The sequence below is a fragment of the Eptatretus burgeri genome, chromosome 1, assembly GCF_056783735.1.
Source record: "Eptatretus burgeri isolate ZD-2024b chromosome 1, Ebu_testis_v1, whole genome shotgun sequence".
Lineage (NCBI taxonomy): Eukaryota > Metazoa > Chordata > Myxini > Myxiniformes > Myxinidae > Eptatretus > Eptatretus burgeri.
Genome location: NC_140961.1, coordinates 20567488 through 20588334, shown reverse-complemented (window position 1 = coordinate 20588334; position 20847 = coordinate 20567488). Strand labels below are relative to the sequence as shown.

General features: G+C 43.4%; 1 protein-coding gene and 1 long non-coding RNA gene across 7 annotated transcripts in view; one reads left to right on the top strand and one right to left on the bottom strand.

The window, feature by feature from the left end:
• Nucleotides 1-2763: 2763 nt before the first annotated feature.
• LOC147033977 (uncharacterized) lies at nt 2764-9651 on the bottom strand. The gene is made up of 3 exons (XR_015056309.1): nt 9445-9651; nt 8875-9017; nt 2764-8692 (listed from the first exon to the last, which is right to left on the bottom strand). It is a non-coding gene; the product is annotated as an uncharacterized LOC147033977 (long non-coding RNA).
• Nucleotides 9652-10248: 597 nt separating this feature from the next.
• Nucleotides 10249-20847, top strand: part of ERGIC1 (endoplasmic reticulum-golgi intermediate compartment 1) — a 135683-nt gene continuing 125084 nt past the window's right edge. The window contains exons 1-3 of one of the 6 annotated variants that reach the window (XM_085874202.1): nt 10295-10420; nt 10619-10706; nt 14829-14890. In XM_085874202.1, coding sequence (XP_085730328.1) covers nt 10654-10706; nt 14829-14890 — 115 coding nt within the window. In that variant the 5' untranslated portion in view covers nt 10295-10420; nt 10619-10653. Of the gene's footprint in view, nt 10421-10618; nt 10707-14719; nt 14891-20847 lie in introns of those variants that run through there. The other 5 variants (XM_085874172.1, XM_085874183.1, XM_085874191.1 and 2 more) reach the window with 5 other exon arrangements.

Here is a 20847-nt window from a genome sequence, read left to right as displayed (position 1 = left end):
TATCTAGTTTACCCTGGAAAAATCACAAGGTTAGTGAGACATAAATCACTAGTTTACCCACATATAAATCACAAGGTTAGGCAAGCATGAATCACTAGTTTACTCAGGTATTAATCAGAAGGTTAGCAAGACATAAATCTCTGGTTTACCCAGGTATAAATCACAAGGTTAGCAAGACATAAATCTCTGGTTTACCCAGGTATACATCACAAGGTTAACGAGACATAAATCTCTAGTTTACCCAGGTATAAATCACAAGGTTCGCAAGACATAAATCTCTGGTTTACTCAGTTATAAATCATAAGGGTAGCAAGACATAATTCTCTGGTTTACCCAGGTATACATCACAAGGTTAGCGAGACATAAATCTCTAGTTTACCCTCATATAAATCATAAGGTTAGTCAAACATAAATCACTAGTTTACCCAAGTATAAATCACAAGGTTAGGCAAGCATGAATCACTAGTTTACTCAGGTATTATTCAGAAGGTTAGCAAGACTTAAATCTCTGGTTTACTCAGGTATAAATCATAAGGGTAGCAAGACATAAATCTCTGGTTCACCCAGGTATAAATCACAAGGTTAGCAAGACATAAATCTCTAGTTTATCCTCGTATAAATCACAAGGGTAGCTGAACACAAATCACTAGTTTACCCAGGTATTAATCACAAGGTTAGCCAGACATGGATCAATAGTGTACCCAGTTATAAATCACTAGTTTACCCTGGTATAAATCACAAGGTTAGCCGAATGTAAATCACGAGTTTTGCCATGTATAAATCACAAGGTTAGCCAAACATAAATCTCTAGTTTACCCAGGTATAAATCACAAGGTTAGCCAAATGCAAATTACGAGTTTACCTTGGTATAAATCACAAGGTTAGCCAGACATAAATCACTCATTTACCCAGGTATAAATCACATGGGTAGCCAGACAAATCTCAGGTTTACCCAGGTATAAATCACAAGGTTCACCAAATGTAAATCACAAGGTTAGCCAAATGTAAATCACTAGTTTACCCAGGTATATATCACAAGGTTAGCCAGATGTGGATCAATAGTGTACCCAGGTATAAATCACAAGGGTAGCCAGACATATATCTCTAGTTTACATTGGTATAAATCACAAGGTTAGCCAGCCATAAATCACTAGGTCACCCAGGTATAAATGAGGATAGTCAGACATAAATCTCTAGTTTATCCTGGTATAAATCACAAGGTTACTGGTGCACTGATGACCAGCCTACCGATGTATAGATCACTGGGTTACCGGTGTGTATATCACTCATTGTAAATTACTAGGCTCCCCAATGCGAAGTTTAATGCAGAAACCCAAATGATCAGGGAATATTGGTCGTAGTTGAACAGCATCACAGATTTGTTTGAGACAGTCAAGTCGACGTTGCTCGTTGGTCGATTTAAAAATTATGTTTCAGTCATGGATGATGAAAGAGTGAATTACTCTAATCGAATATTATCCCACGTCTTTGGGAATACAGCCCGGAGTGGCAAGCTTGATTTCATCTGAACTCACATTTTGGGTTTTGCATCCTTTATCAATTTCACAGCATTAAATCTCCCTTTTAGCTGCTTCCATTTGTCTTAGTACCTTTATATTTCAGCCATTCCTGAACTCATACTTTCCTTCCTCAACATAATGCCCCTACCAACATATGAAGATTAGAGTTTATCTACGTATTACGTATGGGAAAGAGCGGGAGGTCAATTCTGGAACATACAATTCCATAAAAGTAAGAGGTGCTGGAGGATATTGTGGTGAGAGAAGAGCAAGTATCATGGGGGAGGGCAAGGCAGTGTAAGAGGAAGGGGTTGGAGATAGAAAGAGGTTTTCAATGGAGAAGAGGGGAGGAAGGAGAGGAGAAGTTGTGGGAATGCACCAGGCATATCGACAGAAGCAGTCAAATAAACCTTCCTACTTTGCATACGTCATTTGTAGATGACTCCTTATAGCTCACAAATCATGTAAAATTTGACGTTTTTCATTTAAGAGAAAAATTGTATACAACGTACGATCTGGGTTTTGATGCGTAGGGCCCATGGCATGGTAATTAAGCGCCTGATCGCGGAAAGAGTTGCTACTCGAACCATGACAGCATTTGTTGAACCGAGGTGGTTAGAGATCAGGAAAGGTGTTGTCGGACATCAGGAAGGGTTTTGTCCTTTGTAGATAATCAGGGTTGTTGTGGTGAATAAATGTGGGCATCCTTCATCAAGGTTCAGCCATCAAGTCTCAAAGGCCGATCCTTACACAAACGTCATGACATCCTCAACGTTCCTATTCAGTGAAAAAGACAACCGGCTTGCAGTCACATATAGACATGCTCCGTCATGTAGCATCCTTTTATGCACTACCCCAAAAAACTCATCTCGGTGACGTTCAATTACAGGTGAGGGTAATGCAAACGTGGCCGTCGACGAGGGCAATATAATGGCAAACAAAGGTACTGCAGGATCCATCACTTGATTAAATGCTGGCAGACAGAATGGGAGGACTGGAAATTGAGTCTCCCCTACTGGTGACGCCGTTCACCCCGTTGCAGCCCCCAGCACCAAACCTCGATCTCGAGGCTAGAGCTACCATGTGTATATATATATATATATATATATATATATATATATATATATATATATATATATATATATATATATATATATATATATATATATATATATATATATATATATATATATATATATATATATATATATATATATCAGAAGCAAAATGGCAAACTTGAGTAACGATACCCCTTGTTCCTAATGATGTTTCCAAGTGATAAAACCTTTCTAAGTGCGGTAACGAGCAATTCGAGCAGGAGATCCATAAGGAGCAAGTGATCTTGAAATCGAGGGAGCTGAGCATTGGCACTGTGCATAAGATAACAGCAGTGAGGCTGATAGACAAATAATAGGGCCAGCAACCATCCTAAAGATGTGCTTGCGAGAAGGTGAAGAAATTGAAGCATGGGCTCCAGAAAGTCTAGCAAATGCCCTATGGTGAACAGCTCTTCCCAGGTACGTTTGACTATGTGGGCTACAAAAATGTCGCGATGACTGGAGCAAAACATTCCACGCCTATGATCTTGCCGAGACCCTACAAACACACACGAGGAATGATTTTGACACAATTTCCTCCCCTCTCAAGGCACACCGCAGAAAAATATTGCAGCCAGGATGGGGTTTCTACTTCCGTGCATATTGTTATCCTTGTGTGGTAGATGAAGGAATGTAATAGGAGAGATAGGATTGTATAGAGTTGCTTGGCCTGTGGACGTGTAGGAGACATCTCGATGTAAATTAGTAGGGAAACTGTGAGCTTAAGTGTTACTTGTTACCACATAGGGGGGGGGGGGTGATGCTGTGTTCATTAGGTAGGGTTAAAGACGAATTGCCACAGTATGTAATCGCCCCCCTGTAAACTTTCCCTCGTCCGTATTCCAAGATCGGCAATAATGGTGGGGAACAAGTCCCTAAAACAACGAGAAGTGGGCAGAAGCCCTGCCTTCCAGGGTTTGGGAGAGAAAGCTACGGGAGAAGTTTGGCCATCCATCCAGGTCGGGGTTAAACCCCCTGGACACGACAATATATGCACACATGCTACAGGGAGTATTGAGGCGGTGACTGTTCCAGCGTGTCTGTAACTGTCCCAGCGGTCATTCCGACGGTGTCACACAAGCAATAACATGTTATTGTGCAACTGTTCCAGCATCACCAGTTATGTTTTTCATAATTGACGTGCTGGCCTCATCTTGCCCCTGCTGAATGAGCGCTTTTTTGTCACCTCATCAATTTCCAAGATGCTATCCACCTTTTGTGCCCCTGTATGGATCTGACCCATCATATGGTTGTACTTTTCAACATCGCTCAGGATCAGCGAGAATTCCTTCGCAGAAATCTTGCCATCTCGCAGTGCGGTAGACACATGTTCTGAGATCATGTTGAACTTTGCTTCGGCGAGTACACGAATCTTGCCATGCTTTTTGGATTTGATGGCCAAGTGACGGCTGACTTATTTGCTAGCCATGCCGAGTAGCCCGCATGTCAGGGTGGCCGCTTCCATTCCAAAAACTATTGGGGCTGCGATAATGGTGGAGACGATACCAATGCCCCAAGTTCCCAATCCCATACCGGCAGCCATCAAGGCTGTATCCACTCCAGCAACAGCATCAACACCGCGGCAGTACTTTTTGCATGGAGCAGACCTCGTGTATCGATGAGGACCAAGCATCGATGAGGACCTCATCGGGTGTGGACTGAAATGGTGTTGGAACCACCACACCTCTGGCATTGTTAGGTTGGAGGACACACATGAACTGACTGGCAAATGTGGCACAGCTGATGGCTGCGTGAACAGCATTTGTGACCCAGCGCTCAAGCATGTGGTCGATAACAAGCAGGCAGGTGGGTGGCTGTATCGTTTTGCCCTGAACCCAGTGTACAGTCCCTCAACAGGCATACTTCCACTCTTGGGGCAACCCCCTCTCTACCAGCTTCAACAGCACCTGTACAACGTTGTGCTTGTAAGCCTGGACGCATTTACGTGATCCCAGTGCAGTAACTTCCGAATCCTGCATGCGGTACCAGTGGGTGATGCTGTCATAGCTGTAAAGTATATAATCAAAATGTGTCTTCAGATTTGAGGTTCAGATCTGGTGGACTAAATAACTGAAAATCTGGAATGAAATCCTGAAAATTTAAAGAAATTAGCGATTCTTACAAAGCAAGCATTTATGTATTTACTTTGAGCAAGCAAGGCTGTGATCCCTCCTTCTCCATCTTTACAAATTGCTTGAAGCATTTAACTGAACTGATGAGTGAGAGGTGGGAGGGGAAGGGGGTGGGGTACTGGGAAACTGGAAGGAGGGTAAGGGGCGGGAGTCCGGAGGGAGGGACGGGAAGGAGTGTGGTGGAAGGAAGGAGGGGAAGGGGTGGAAGGAGGGAGGTGAAGGGGTGGAAGGAGGGAGGGGAAGGGGTGGGAAGAGGGAACTGACTGCCAATCAGCCTGATGGTAGTGTAACAGCTGGATACATTTTTCCAAGGGCCAATCAGATCTATATGGGTGTGGTTAATGGTTGAATATTATCAGGGTGGTGTCTGTGAAGTACATACGATGAAAACATGTAGTGCTAAGAATGAGAGCATGTCTGTCCACAAAGTACGTACTAATAATACACATGCATGAACTATCAGGGTTGCCACTTTGTGATGGTTGTGCCTCTCCCCCCCTTTCCCAACAGAAGTCGGCGGCTAAATCTTCCCCACTCTTTCTTGCTGCCCAAATTCATCAGGGAAGCGCGGTCATGATTACAGCATCGATCGGTCCCCATGAACCGGCCCATTCCCTCTTACTCTCACCAGTAATGTATATCTGCTGAATAGTATTTTTGTATCTTTTAAGGTTCTTTCATGACCTGAGTCTTCTAATGCAGCAAGTATCAACCGTTGGGTGGTCGCTAGACTACCGTTATTCTCAGGTTTTCCGTCTGTCTGTATGTCTGTCTGTTATGGATGGCTCTGGAGGCCAGAGGAGTCAACCGATTTTGATGAAACTTGACTGGTAGGTTCATACCAGGATCTATTTGTATGCTTTTGAGCACCGTTGCTTTGGACGCCACTGTTGCCTCGCAACGGGACTTCAAAATTTTTGAAAAAAATCCGAAAAATATATTTTTTTCGAAAATCAAAAATCGCCTTCTGCGCTTTTATGCGCACTATAATCAACCTCTTTGTCAAAAATTTTCAGCCAGATCCGTCAAAAACTGTATGACTAGTATGCAATTATGTAGCGACCACCCATGTCGCCTACCGGCTTGTCATCCTGTGTCCTGCTTAATTCTTTCCGCATCACATTGGTAAAGACGCTCTTGTCATCTACACTTGGCAAAACACTTTAGAATCAGAAATTACTGTTACATCAATTTAGTCACGAAATTAGCTTCAGCAAAGATTGCACTCTACGTCCAATTTCCCTTCTGTATCCACATCACTCCATCTGAAAGTAAAATACTCCCTTTTGAAGATAATTAACGGCCATATTTAATGATATCCTTTCTCAGGTGTATCCGTGGACTCCCTCGGACACCTCGTACGGCCGTGATGGCACAGACTTCTTATAATAACCTGGACCAGCAATGCCATCTACTCGCAGCAGTGAGAACTGAAGTCACCGGAAATGGCTCAGCGGCCATGTTGCGTTGCCACTCGCTAGTCGCGCGCAATTCAAAAAACCTGTAGATGCATTAATAGTTTTAACTATTTTGCCAGTATTTTGAACCGGTAAACGTAAAAATGCCACAGTGAGTGGCGTTCGGATGCAATAACAAGTCTGGGAAGAGCTGCACATGCACCTTTCATCGGTAAGAATGCGATTATTGATGCTTTTTTTTCTCTTTCAATGGTCAATCCATTTTTAGAAGTTACAATTTAAACGCTAAATGCCAGTACAACAATCTAAATGATGGCAAAGTGCAGTCGATAATTTTAAAGAAAATGTAAAAAAAAACGATATTATCCAGGAATACGCCGGAAATGAGTTTCCCAGGCGTCTAGAATTCAATTTTTTTCCGGAGATTCATTCCCCCATCGACCGCCGTGGCTGCGTAAATATTTGGGCGGGTAGCTCACAATATTTGTCCATTTGGGGGCGCAGGCCCTCCCTATTCTGAGGGTCCTGGCTCCGCGGTCCACCTAACCCAATGTTACCCCCAAAATCATTTTGCTTCCTACGCGCCTTCGGGTTAGGGGGTCGTATCTATCTTGATATCAGAAATCTACCTCCACTGACGCCAATTGTAATACCCATCTTTCCATCCCTTCAAATGCCATTAATCGAAAATGTCATTCGGATCTTTTTTCTCCAGATTAACTAAGGATGAAAAGTTGTGCAGACAATGGTGCCAGGCGCAGAGAAGGGAACACTTTACACCAACGCCCAGTGTGACATTACTTTGTAGTGAACACTTCCTGAACTCTGACTTTGACAGTACGGGCCAGACGAAATGGCTTAAACAAGGCGTCATACCAAGTGTCTTCAAATTTCCACCTCATCTTCAGAAGGTTAATATACACGATTTATTACAATGGTCTCCACTAAAAAAATACATATTTATTTGATACAAATATTATATATTTTTATTTGATACAAATATTTATTTGACACATATTAAATTGTTTTGAATCTATACAAGTTTTAGAATTGATTTTGGGTGCGAATACCCGGAAAAACGACCTCCTTTGCTGCCAGGATTTTTCTATGAATTTCTGTACGATTCTGAATGTGTCAGACGATGCAGGTCGTTTTGCATTCGTGCCCAAAAAAATTAATTCTAACACATTAATTTTATAAATTCATCCACATTCAAAATGTTTATAAAATGAATAAATTCCCGTGGAAATCAAATTTAGCGCAAATTTTCAAACTTCATGGACATCTTGTATATGCAATTAAAATTAATGGAATCCTGAAACAGAGTGCTCCAATTGTGATTCTATCAAGCGGTTCGCACTGTATTGAATTTACCACTAAAATTTCCATGAATTATCAGTTTTCTGTTCACTAGTTAATTCGAAATTTCGATCCGATATTAATTATGTTATTTTCTACACAGAAACCGATACATCGGAAACCACCGGTTGACAGCCAAAATTCACAGCTGCGCCAGATTCACCACCAAGGCCGTCGACTTCAGCAGACCACACATACTGCGCCGATCCGAGTACCAGTAAAATGAAACGGAAACTGGGTACGGCAACCGAGACCATTGAGAATCTGAGAAAAAAAACTGAAGGTTACGCAGCAGAAAACGCGAAGGTTGAAGAAAAAGGTAGAGAAATTAAGCTCTGTCGTTGAAGAACTAAAAAACAAAGGGATGGCTTCGGAAAATTGTGTCGAGATACTGAATTTGACATTTTCTGGGGTACCACTGGCGGTTATGAGTCGAATATTAAAGAATCAGGCGAGCGGAAAGAAATCCAGGCAAGAATACGATACTGTGATCAAATAATTCGCCCTCACGCTAAATTTCTATTCTGCGAAGGCCTACGACTATGTACGCGAGGTATTCGATCTCGCTCTACCTAGTCCTTCAACGATCCGAACCTGATACAGTGCCATAAACGGATCACCTGGATTCAACCAGGTAGTATTTGACGCATTGGAGGCGAGATTTAAAGAGGATAGGAGTACACTATGTGCCCTAATGTTGGACGAAATGTCACTGATGGAATCAGTAGAAATGTCTGGTGACAAGGTGCTAGGATATGTGGACATTGGAGCAGGTAATCTGGACGATACCACGCCACTTGCTAAGCTTTAGTAACTATGTTGGTCGCGGTGAATGATCATTGGAAAGTCCCAGTCGCCCACTTCTTCATCAATGGTTTGACTGGTAAAGAACAGGCCAATCTTGTGTCTCAGTGTTTACTAAAGCTACACGAAATTGGAGTTAATGTCATCTCGCTTACCTGTGACGGGCCTTCAGCGCATTTGACAATGTTGAAAGAGTTGGGCGCAAGTATCAACCCGGATAATATGAATTCGTCGTTTCCTCACCCAGCAGATCCTCACAAGCTCGTTTGGGCATTCCTCGACGCACATCATATGTTAAAGCTTGCAAGGAATTGCCTCGGCACACTGAAGACGATGAGAGACAGTTCTCAGAGGGTCATCTCCTGGAAATATATAGAAAACTTGGATGAACTGCAGAAACAGGAAAGACTACGGTTGGCAAACAAACTTAGTCGGAAACATATCGAATGGAAGACAAATATAATGAAAGTTAATACGGCTGCTCAAACGCCGAGTTCAAGTGTCGCGGATGCAATTGAGTTCTGCCGCGAAGAGTTGAAACTACCTGAAATTCAAGGGAGTGAGGGAACTCGCATCTTCATCCGCACACTGGATCAACTGTTCTATCTGTTGAACTCCAGGAACCCTTTGGCACGCAACTACAAGGCACCGATGCATCCTGCTCGCGAGGCAGCATTTTTGCCATTCCTGGAAAAGACAGGTAATTATCTCACGACCTTGACTAATACTTCTGGTCAACTCATGACAAAGACAGGACTTAAAACAGCATTTATTGGGATACTGACTTGTATGGTAAGCGTTAAAAACCTCTATCTGACATGCGTGCAGCCCCAAAATTCATCTTTAAAGTATTTGCTTACATATAAGCTCAGCCAGGACCACATCGAGGTGTTCTTTGGAGCCGTCCGTCTAGCATGTGGTGGCAATAATGGTGGCTGTAAGCTACCTCCTTATGGCCTATAATAATACAAATATTATAGGCCATAGGGGGTTAGTTATACACATTACATTGATTATATCATCAACACATTACACTGATTATCATCAGATCATACGACATATGATATGATATGATAACGATTCATGAGAATTGTGACACCTCGTACTCACTCACCTTATTGATTCGTGCTGCAGAGCTTATATTAGCTTGGTCGTGATCATGGGCGGCGGAGACTGTTTGTGAAATGAAAATCCTGTTCTTCTTATTAAGCTGGACAAAGATGTTTCCAGCGAGAAATTCGGCACATATTAATATAGGGCCTATTCAATCTGTGAATTCGGACTGGCAACGCAACATGGCGACTTCAGTCGACAGAGGCCGTTGCTGGTCCAGGAAATTATAAGAAGTTCGTGCGTGATGGGGGGGGGGGGGGGGGGTCCGAATCCGCCATTTTGTTTGGCCTATTCAAAAATGCCTTGATTTGGAAACACGATCAACTCTCACAGACGAAAGTATATAATCAAAATATTACATCTGATTTGAGAATCGGATCTCGTGGACTAAGTGTCGAAATCTGGAGTGAAATCTGAAAAAAAAATTTAAATTAGCAATTTTTATAGCCAAGTGTATTTATTTAAGCAAAGAATTAAACTTAACTTTTTCTACCGTACAGACAATTATATTGAGTGAAGAAAAGAGTAAGTGATATGCAGAAAGTGTAACTTCGTTGTTGATCGCAATGCCGTGCTTCATAACCTGTTTTTGTAATCCATGATGGCAAAGTCCACAGCGGTCCATTTTTTCTGTAATTACGTATGCAGTTTTCTCTTTCCATTTTGGAAGATCTGCTTACATTACAAAATATTAATATAAATATACTATTATAGTTCCACCAATATATTAATAGTCGGGAGTTTCTGCAAGCGAAGAGGTACGTGGATAACACACACACACGTGATAGAAATGGGAACAAATGACTTTCCGTGGGGTGTGTGAGTGTGTGCGCGCGCACATGGGTACATGCCTTCCCATTCCCTCATACTTGAGGTCGGACATACGTCACAGTCACGTGACTTCGCTTGGTAACGCGACCCGCCATGTTGGCAAAGGGGAAAACAAACGCAGCACCGGTCGCAGACTCACATACATCGTGGGTTTACCTGCACGCAAAGCCGAGTGATTTGTTTTTTTTCTGTCGATGTATTTCAGATAAATTGTTGATACATTGTGTTAACCCAAGTGTTTGCAATGTCATATCAATATATAGAACATTTGTGAGGTGATGCATTGGCCACAGATATCGAGCCAAAATACAGTTAATTGGCCTTGATTCTTGTCTCTCTACCAGTACCCCGGCGATTCGTGGATCGACAACCCGAAGAAATGTCCGAACGTGCAATACCCGGACGTATACACGTATCGAGTCAAGACACCAGGTATGTAATTTGATTTTAAACCGAGTTTTAACTGTGTATTATCTAATATTACTGTGCTGGAGTGTTAATATATGATTTCAATTATTTATGAACTCCCGAGCTGACGTGGCTCGTTAGTAATAGTTTTAATTGACCTGCCTTGTCTGTACTGTATAACGGCAAGTCATCTGTGCTAGTTGTGGCTCTTCACTCACTGACCCAGCAGGAATGTCAATGAATGATTAAAATATTGCTCACATTCATGTTGTATAAATTCTGTGTTATCCCTGATTTTAATTGTATGTATGACTCTGTGTATGAGCATTGCCGTATGTGAGTGAGCATGTGTGTCTGTGTGTCTCCACGTTTTGTAATGACGTAGCAGTGCGTGGCAATTTCTTGTGGCTGCTGAGTCGAAGCGCCTTGGCCTGAGGACAAGACTGCGGTGAACTTCAAGGAAAGGCCGACACATTGTCATTGCATTTAGTTTGCAAGTTCTAATCCTATTAATGGCTATCAAGGGCCAAGGCATTAGGCCAAAAAAAAAAAAATGTTGCATTGGCGTAACGGGTCACTGAAAAATAGGGTAGGTCGGTCGGGATCTTTTTTTTTTTTTTTTTTCCTAATAAATCCCTCCCAAAATCTCCCCCGGCTCGAGTACCACCCTTTTTGTCGGCGGGTTCTGTCCGAAACACTTCCGGGTTTTTGCGATCACGATCGCAATCAACAAGATACTTGAAAACGATAGCAAAACAACAAAAATAGCAATAAAATAGGGTCGGCAAAATTTTTCGATAGCAAAAAAACAAAAAAAAAACGTAGGGTCGGCGGAATTTTTAGGGTCGGGCGGGTTACGCCAATGCAACATTTTTTTTTTTTGGCCTTAATGTTTTTGCGTGATGTAGTCGGGTAAATCTACAACAAAAAATAGCCTTACCCCCAAAAAATTGATACAAAAGGTTTTTTAACGGTTTTGGGTAGGGTTTGATCTCCAAAATAACATACTAAAAATCTACTCAAATCCACCTACCAGAAAGGGCCTATTTTCAAGATGGCGTCCAAAATGGCCACTGTGGGCTTAAATTGCCATAGAATGGGCACTAGTTGGCCTATATTTGCGATTTTTGTGTCAATTTCTATGTTTCGGAGGTCAACAAATCTATTGAAATCATTTTCAAAGTTGAACAGTGATGGGAAAGCCTTAAATCCAAGATGGCGTCCAAAATGGATGGCGTAATAAGTTCTGGGCGGGTCTAAGCCCTGATCTTGTCATCAAACAGACCTTGATGAGATCCCTGAAGAGCACTGGTGGCCTAACACGCGGAAGTGGGATGGGTGAAGAACAACGGTCTCTATGGACAATGTCAATGCCTGTCACGTCGGAATATAACAGTGCGATGCAGGAATTCACTGATCTTTTGTACACGACTAGTGAACAACACAAGGAATCTAGTGGCGCAAGGATGGAAAGAGATGCTTCTGACCTTGCCAAAATCAGTTCAAAACTCAGTGAATGCTCTCCGTTTTCTCCAGATCCCTCACTAAGAAATGTTGTGACTGGAGTGGTGGCCGCGTCGGATGTGAATGTCCACGAGCATAAGTCTGTTGGAGAGAAGATTATGGAAAGTATGGTCAATAAACCCGCTTTCACATCTTCCTTCAAACGAAAAGACAGAGCCAAAACACTTGGAGATGTATCTTCAGTCAAACTTGGTCCAGACAGAGCAATTGACCGTGCTCTACTCTTTCAAAGATTTCTTGTTGTGTTAAAAACAGGAGACATTTCGTTGGAAGATGTCATGGGCTATGAGCTGAGCCCATTTCCCCCTGCCCTGTATGAGGGTATAGGTATTTTCAGAAAGGCTGACAAACCTAAATTAGTTCAAGCTATCAGAGACCATTCTGCCAAAGTGTCAAATGATACCTTGTCTGACTCTGTTCCCCAAACTGAGCACTATGTTCTTGATGGTGGCTCCTTGCTGCATCGTTTGTCATGGACAGCCGGGGACAGTTTCAATGTGATAGCCAAGTCATATGCTGACTTCACTATTCGTCACTATGGAAAAGCAACAGTCGTTTTTGATGGTTATGATGATGGACCATCTATTAAGGACAATACACACAAGCGCCGTGGCCATATTGTTCATCCCGAAGTCAGCTTAACACCTGGAACAGAATTCTCTGGCAAAAAGGATGAGTTCCTGTCCAGGAGCTCCAACAAGCAACAGCTCATCAACCTCATCAGTGAGGAAATGAAGAAAATTGGCTTGAATGTAATTCATGCACCAGGGGATGCCGATGTAGACATAGTAAAAGCGGCAGTGACATCGTCATACCAACAATCAACTACCCTGATTGGAGAAGATACAGATCTGTTGGTGCTATTATTGCATTACGCTAGCGTCGACAGCAAAGAACTGTATTTTCGTTCTGACAATTCATCCAGGAACTGGAAGGTGCACAATATCAACCAGCTGAAAGTATCATTGGGTGAAGAGTTATGCCCACATCTTCTCTTCCTTTATGCCTTCACTGGGTGTGACTCGACATCTCGAGTATTTGGAATTGGAAAAAAGTCAGCATTTCAGAATCAAGACTTGTGCAAACACCTTCCTTGTCCCCAACCAAGCAAGAGACATGGTCGTGGAAAACAGCAACAATGCCATGAAAGTATTATTTGGAGGACATCCCTGTGATTCCCTCGCCAAGTTGCGATATAATGTCTTTGTGAAGAAACTGGCTTCAGCTAAGTCGTTTGTCACCCCAGAACGTCTGCCACCAACAGCGTCTTCAACAAGGTTTCACTCTCTGAGAGTATACTATCAGATTATGGTCTGGATGGGGAGGAACGGAAACTTGAAGGCAACAGACTGGGGTTGGAAACTGGAGGACAATAAACTAGTTCGTCATGTCAGACAAGGACGCTGCTCCAGAAAAGTTGTTGAAGATGATCCGATGCAACTGCACAACTGGCTGTAGAACAAGTCGCTGTAGCTGTAGGGGATACGGTCTGCCATGCCACAGCGTCTACGGACCCTGTCAACTTGATACCTGCGAAAATCCTTTCAACAAGACAGTATCGGAGGACGAAGAGGAAGCATAGTTTATCTATGGTAAATGCTACTTCAATGAACGAACTTTCGTTGATGTTTTCGATTTACCCTAACTTGAAGGCATTTTAATTGAAAGTACATTCTAGAGGAAATGGTGATCATTGTGAGAGCCGATTAATTTATTACTTTATAAATTACCAAAGCATATTTTTATTTATGTTATGCACAAGATGGTCAATTAATTCTGATCACTACACACAGGACAACTTTTCAGGTAGACACTATTTGAAGGATTGGGCATGACTTCCAAAACATAGGAATAAACACAAACACTACAAATGTAGTCCATTTATTGCCTGTTTTAAAACAAGTACACGCCCATGGTTACCATTTGGGGGGGGTGGCATTTTGGACGCCATCTTGGATTTAAGGCCTTACCATCACTGATCAACTTTGAAAATGATATCAGTGGATTTGTTGACCGCCAACACATAGAAATCGACACATATATCACACATGCACGGTATTTATTGACAATTTATTCGCAATTTTATGCCCATGGTGGCCATTTTGGGGGCCATTTTGGACGCCATCTTGGATTTAAGGTTTTTCCCATCACTGATCAGCTTTGAAAATGGTTTCATTGGATTTGTTGACCTCCAAAACATAGAAATTGACACAAAAATCACAAATGTAGGCCAGCTATTGCACATTCTATGGAAATTTAAGCCCACGGCGGCCATTTTGGACGCCATCTTGAAAATAGGCCCTTTCTGGTAGGTGGATTTGAGTAGATTTTTTGTATGTTATTTTGGAGATCAAAACCTACCCAAAACCATTGAAAAACCTTTTGTATCAATTTTTTTGGGGTCAAACCACAAATTTACTCTACTAATGTACCGTTGCTTAATTGCCCTGGTATTATTTTAATAACTAACCACAGAATATATTTTTCTATTTTAATCTCAGGAGTGTTTACACATAAGGCAATGAAAAACTACCAATCACTGGAAGCCCACAATTTTTTTGCCTCTGGTTGGGTGCAGACTGTGCTCCACAAAAATGTTGGAGGTAACCATGTCCTTTTCAGGGCTGACGTAAAGCCATCATGGAGAGTGGCCGAAGAACCTCACCATCCTTGGGCCCGACTTGGTATGAGATAAAAGGAGAGTTCTGAATTTTTTGCCTTGTTATTAGTACAACTGAAAATACAGCAACTTTTCGGCATTGTTGCAAATAATAATGTGTAATAAAGGCTACGAAAGAAACTAACTTGTAACAGGTACGAGTTGAGTGCCGTGCGATAGCGCTAGCACTACATACACCGCTGCAACGCATAGCAGGGCGAACCGAGCGAACGAGGTACTTTGCTTTCACTTTCGCCAGCGTTGCCATGCGGACATTGCATTATGGGTTGGCGAAGTTCCCGGACGTCCGACCCCGAGAATGCTGTCTCCCTCCCCATTCCCTCCCCTCGCGCTGCTTCCCCATTCCCTCTCCTTGCACTGCCTCCCCATTCCCTCTCCTCACACTGCTTCCCCATTCCCTCTCCTTGCACTGCCTCCCCATTCCCTCTCCTCGCACTCCCTCCCCAATCCCTCCCCTCATACTGCTTCCCCATTCCCTCCCCTCACACTGCTTCCCCAATCCCTCCCCTCACACTGCTTCCCCATTCCCTCCCCTCACGCTGCCTCCCCATTCCCTCTCCGCGCGCAGCCTCCCCAATTCCTCCCCTCGCACTGCTTCCCCATTCCCTCCCCTCACGCTGCCTCCCCATTCCCTCCCCTCGTGCTGCCTCCCCATTCTATCCCCTTACAATGCCTCCCCATTCCCTCCCCTTGCACTGCCTCCCAATTCCCTCTCCTCACGCTGCCTCCCCAATCCCTCCCCTCGCACTGCTTCCCAATTCCCTCCCCTCACGCTGCCTCCCCATTCCCTCCCCTCCCGCTGCCTCCCCATTCCCTCTCCTCACGCTGCCTCCCCAATCCCTCCCCTCACGCTGCCTCCCCATTCCCTCCCCTCCCGCTGCCTCCCCATTCCCTCCCCTCCCGCTGCCTCCCCATTCCCTCTCCTCGTGCTGCCTCCCCATTCCCTCCCCTCACGCTGCCTTCCCTCCCCTCACGCTGCCTTCCTCCCAAACCCCCTTCTCCACCATACAACTCTCTGAAGGTCGAGGAGAGAGGAGCTGTCAAAGAATGTGTAAATTGGCCAAATGAAAGTTTTTTTTTTTTCACCATCCGAAACTGTTGCTCAAATCAATTCAGTTTTTATAAAGCAATGAATCGCCAGATCACAGCAGGATAGCCGAGATATACGCACACTCGCTCTAAGCTGTCTCGCCTGGGTTTGAATCCTGACCCAGCTCTTGACTGTCATCCCAGTGTTTTGCAGGCAGATTGATTCATCATTGTGTGTATCGTCTTTTGGATGGATGTTAAACTGGGCATTACATCTGCTGGAATACCCCCCCTTTTCTCTCCCCCTCCCTTCTGCCTATCCACCCCCCCCTACCCACCCCTATCCCTCTCTCTCAACCCCCCCCTACCCACCCCTATCCCTCTCTCTCAACCCCATCCCCCTCTCTCTCTCTCTCAACCCCATCCCCCATCTCTCTCTCCCTCCCACCCCACCCCCCTCTCTCCCTCCCACCCCATCTCCCTCTCTCCCTCCCACTCTATCTATATCTCTCTATCTCTCTATCTCTCTATCTCTCTCTCCCTCCCACCCCATCCCCCTCTCTCTCTCACTCCCACCCCCTCTCTCTCCCTCCCACCCCATCCCCCTCTCTCCCTCCCACCCCATCTCCCTCTCTCCCTTCCACTCTATCTATATCTCTCCCACCCCATCACCCTCTCTATCTCTCTCTCCCACCCCATCCCCCCACCCCCGCTCTCTCTATCTCTCCCACCCCATCCCCCTCTCTCTCCCATCCGTCTCTTTCTTTTTCTCCGACCTCTCTCCCTCTCCACTTCCCCAACCCTCTGTCCTCTTTCCCTCCCTTCCCTCCTGTTTCCCCCTTCCCCTCCCTCTTTCTGCCCCACCCCGCTTTATATTCCCATCAGTGCAGCAACGGGTTGTATTTGCTAGTTCTGAATAAAATAAAATCAATTCCGTGCAATAACAATGACATTCTCCAGCATGTAAACACCTTTCTAAAAAAGTAGACTAGGTGTAAGTCGGCAGCGTCAAAAAGTCCCGAATTTATCTCATGTTAGATCCCTTTGAATAAAGGGTCATCCCTCTGTAAGTCGTCGTCACTTCGTCTAAGTCGTCAGATGTTGTCCATTCCCACGTAATGTAAACTCAAGTAAATTACCACTCCTAACTCGTCACACGGAACTGCTGCCTCGTGAGAAGCCTGATTTCATGGAATCGTGATGCTCGCTCATTGGTGTACACCGCCAGTGATAGGCTACTTATAACTGCGTACACACGTTGATCGCACTGCAGGCAGGACAATGGCGACTAAGCGTAAGCTTACAACTAAAACCTACCAAGAAAAATACGACATTATCCAGTTTTGTGAGGCAAATCCACTGATGAAGAAAACAGACATAGCTGAGAAGTTGGACATCAAACGGCAGACATTGAACGATATCTTGAAGAATAAGGGCAAGATATTTGGACAAGTGGAGAAGATCATGAGGCCGGTGGGAAGTGTGAAATGCGTGTCCTTTGAAGATGTCGATGACGTGCTCATCATCTGGTTTCGGCAAATGTCGGCTCAGCCAAATATTCGGTTTCGGCCGATTCAGCCAAATATTCGGTCGATACTGTCTTTCGGTGGAGGATTGCCCAGCCAACATCATGGAATACAATGACCGGTTTGAATCCTTTCTCATGCACCAGATGCCCAAGAGTTTGAGGCAGTCAAACATCACGGATTACTTCGCGAAGAAATAAAGGATCGATCGAGCTTAGTGTTGAAGTCCGATCATGGTTTTATCTTGGCTTGTTTTGTACATTACCGCACTCACTTACACATCGGCATTGAGTGGTAATCATCACCACGATGACTGTGTGTCATGTAATTTGTCACCATACCATCACCGATGGTATATGAGTTGTCTTACAGAGTTGTTCATTATCTTTACTTTTGATAAACTGATTCATGAATTCCATCTTTGCTTGATCACTTTCCAACTCACCAACTCACCCCCACCTATGCCCCGAGAATTGTGTTTTCCTTTTGGTACAATAGCCGCCTCTCACACATATGTGTCCAGGCCACGCACGACTTCATCCTTCACCCCACAGTCATCATGAATGTTCGCATACGCGTAAGTCATCACTTTTTTCTCGGTCCCGACGGTGACGACTTACGCCTAGTCTACTGTAATTGAAACATTTCAAACTACAAAGCATCTGTAAATGCAAAGCCGTGTGCTTTGCATTCGGACTCTTATTCCGTATGCTAAACGGTACCATTGACCTTTTGACCTCTTGAACATATTAACTTGTATTCTCCATATTCTCATCATAAAGCTTTGTTGAAAATTTGATTACAAAAGCTCAAATGGTAATTAAAATTTCAGGTCAAGTGGATGAAAATTAGGACGATTTTATGGTATGTGATGCTGACCTTTTGACCAAATTATTAATTTATCTTCTCCATACTGTCATTATCAAGCTTTGTTGAAAATTTGATGACCAAAGCTCAAATGATAAAGTTTTATGGCCCGGACAGACAGTTAAGGCATCCGTCGCAGTCCTTCCCCTGCCTCGTCCCACCCCCATCCCTTCCCATCCCTTCCCCTCCTTCCTCCCACCCTTTCCAGACACACAGACACACACTGTCTTTTCTAGGGACAACCATTATCCAAAGAAAGATGTAGGGATGGTTTCACGTGATCATTTCTTATGATCATCCCTACCTTGTTACCTTCGCATTCTGCGAAAGGTTATGTTTTGGTCGCTGTGTATTTATTTATTTATTTGTGAATATGTGTATCCGTTTGTTATTCGCATAACTCAGAAAGTATTAAACCGAATTGCATGAAAATTGGTGGGATGATTCGTGATTATCCAAGGACGATTTGATTAGATTTTGGGAGCGATCGGGTCAAATGTCAAGGTCAAGGTCATGAAAAGGTCAAAAACAAACTTTTGAGCATAACTTCCTTCATAAGACATGCTATTGACATGCAACCAACGCCATATTGTTCCATGACAAAATACCTTTCGGGTACGTGGTGTCAGATTTGACGTGACGTCATCAGAAGTGCGTCAAAATGACGTCACAAGATGATGTAAATTTTCAACCTCATCAGTTTTGATCATACCGTTTTGTAGGACTTACCTTAAGGACGTCACACACCAAATTTGACGTCATTCGGACTGACCGTTATGACGTCATTGACGTTTGAACATAACATTTTTCAATTGTGGCTAAAATGTCCTGATATTTTATATTCAAATATCTCTGTAATTTGTAAAGGAAATTGTCCCAAATCCAGGCATTATGATCAGTACCAAAATATCTGCTTATTTATGAACAGGTTTTGCAAATTAACTCTATGGTAAAGGTCAAGGTCACACTCAAGGTCAAAATATACTTGTAGACATAACTTCAGATTTAATAGAGCTATTGACATGAAACCAACGTTAAATGTTCCGTGAAATAAGAGCTTTCAGGATGGTAGTCCGCGATTGGTAGTGACGTCATTGGAAGTGCGTCAAAATGACGTCATTTTTAAACTTTCGATTTTTTTCAGTGTTTATCATTCCATTTTGTTGGACTGCCCTCAATGACGTCTAACACCAAATTTGACATCCATCGGACTGATGGTTGTGACGTCATGGACGTTTTTAAATGACGTTTTTCAAATGTGCCCGGAAAAAAGTAGCGGCGGCGAAGGTATGCGCTCTACCGAGTGCCCGTTCTAGTTTGTACATATTTTTGGAGGAATATCCCAACATTCTTTTACATTAAAAAAAAGGTTTTATTCCTTGTTTATTCATTTATTTATAGTGTACAGGGTGAGTCAAGAGTTCAGAAACACATGAAAGTTTGTTTATTTGTTTTCCTTTCCTTCTGATGTTTCTGTTTCAGACAATTGATTCACTCTGCATATTAAGACCCAGTCACATCACTCACCCATAATTAGAGGGAACACCCAATCAGCTCTTACTTGATTAAGTACCCCAGGTGGTTCAGATGATCAAATAAATGAACCAGTGCAATATTAAATTAACTAGCTCTACATGTAAATGTGTGTGCTTGTGTGTTTTTATAATTAAATATACGCCACGTTACACCTTTTGTCGTGATGGACTATTGTGAGCATCTCCTTCCGAGAACTTCCTGAACGCCCTCATGTGGGGAAATGAGGAAAAGTGTTTAACATATGACTGACTGCATGATTCCCCTTCAATATGACGTCATGATGAATTCAGATTTTTTTTTTCAAGCGAACCTTCCACGTCTCATCAAACTTGTGATGTCGTTGAACAGAAACACCATGTTCTTATACAATGTCGTCCCTGAGAGTGACACTATAAACACTATGACGTGCACCTGGTGATACACTCCTCTGGCACCTCGACAATTTGAGGTATATCATGTAGACCTCTGGTTTCTGAAACCTGGAACCGAGCACTGTGTTACACTCCAAGGTAGTTGTGACAAAACAATGCGAAGCGGTGTTAATCATGATACAAATTTAACATTTTGTGGTGACATCAACCGGTTTCAGAAACAGTAAACCAGACCTTCGACCCGCACAGGAGCTGCAATGAGCCTTACACAATAGAGTGAGCAAGTGTTGCAAAATAAACCCCCATGAAACACTCGTGAAAATCGCTACTTGTTTGTTCAATCTGCCAAAAGGGCTGCGGGGTAGCGATGAGGGCAAATTGGCAGAGCAACCTGCTGTGAGTCACCAGCGATATGGGAGTTTAACATCCGCTAGAGAAGTACGCGGTGAACCAAAGGCCTATAGCCAGAGCAAATACCCGGACGGGGGAGTTCTAACATCCACTGGAGAGTTACCTGGTGAACGAAAGGCCTGTTTCCAGCCCAACTACCTGGTAAACACCTGGATTCATCAAGTGGTTTCTAATATCTGATAGAGTGAGTGAGACAGAGTGAGAGAGTGAGAACCAAAGGC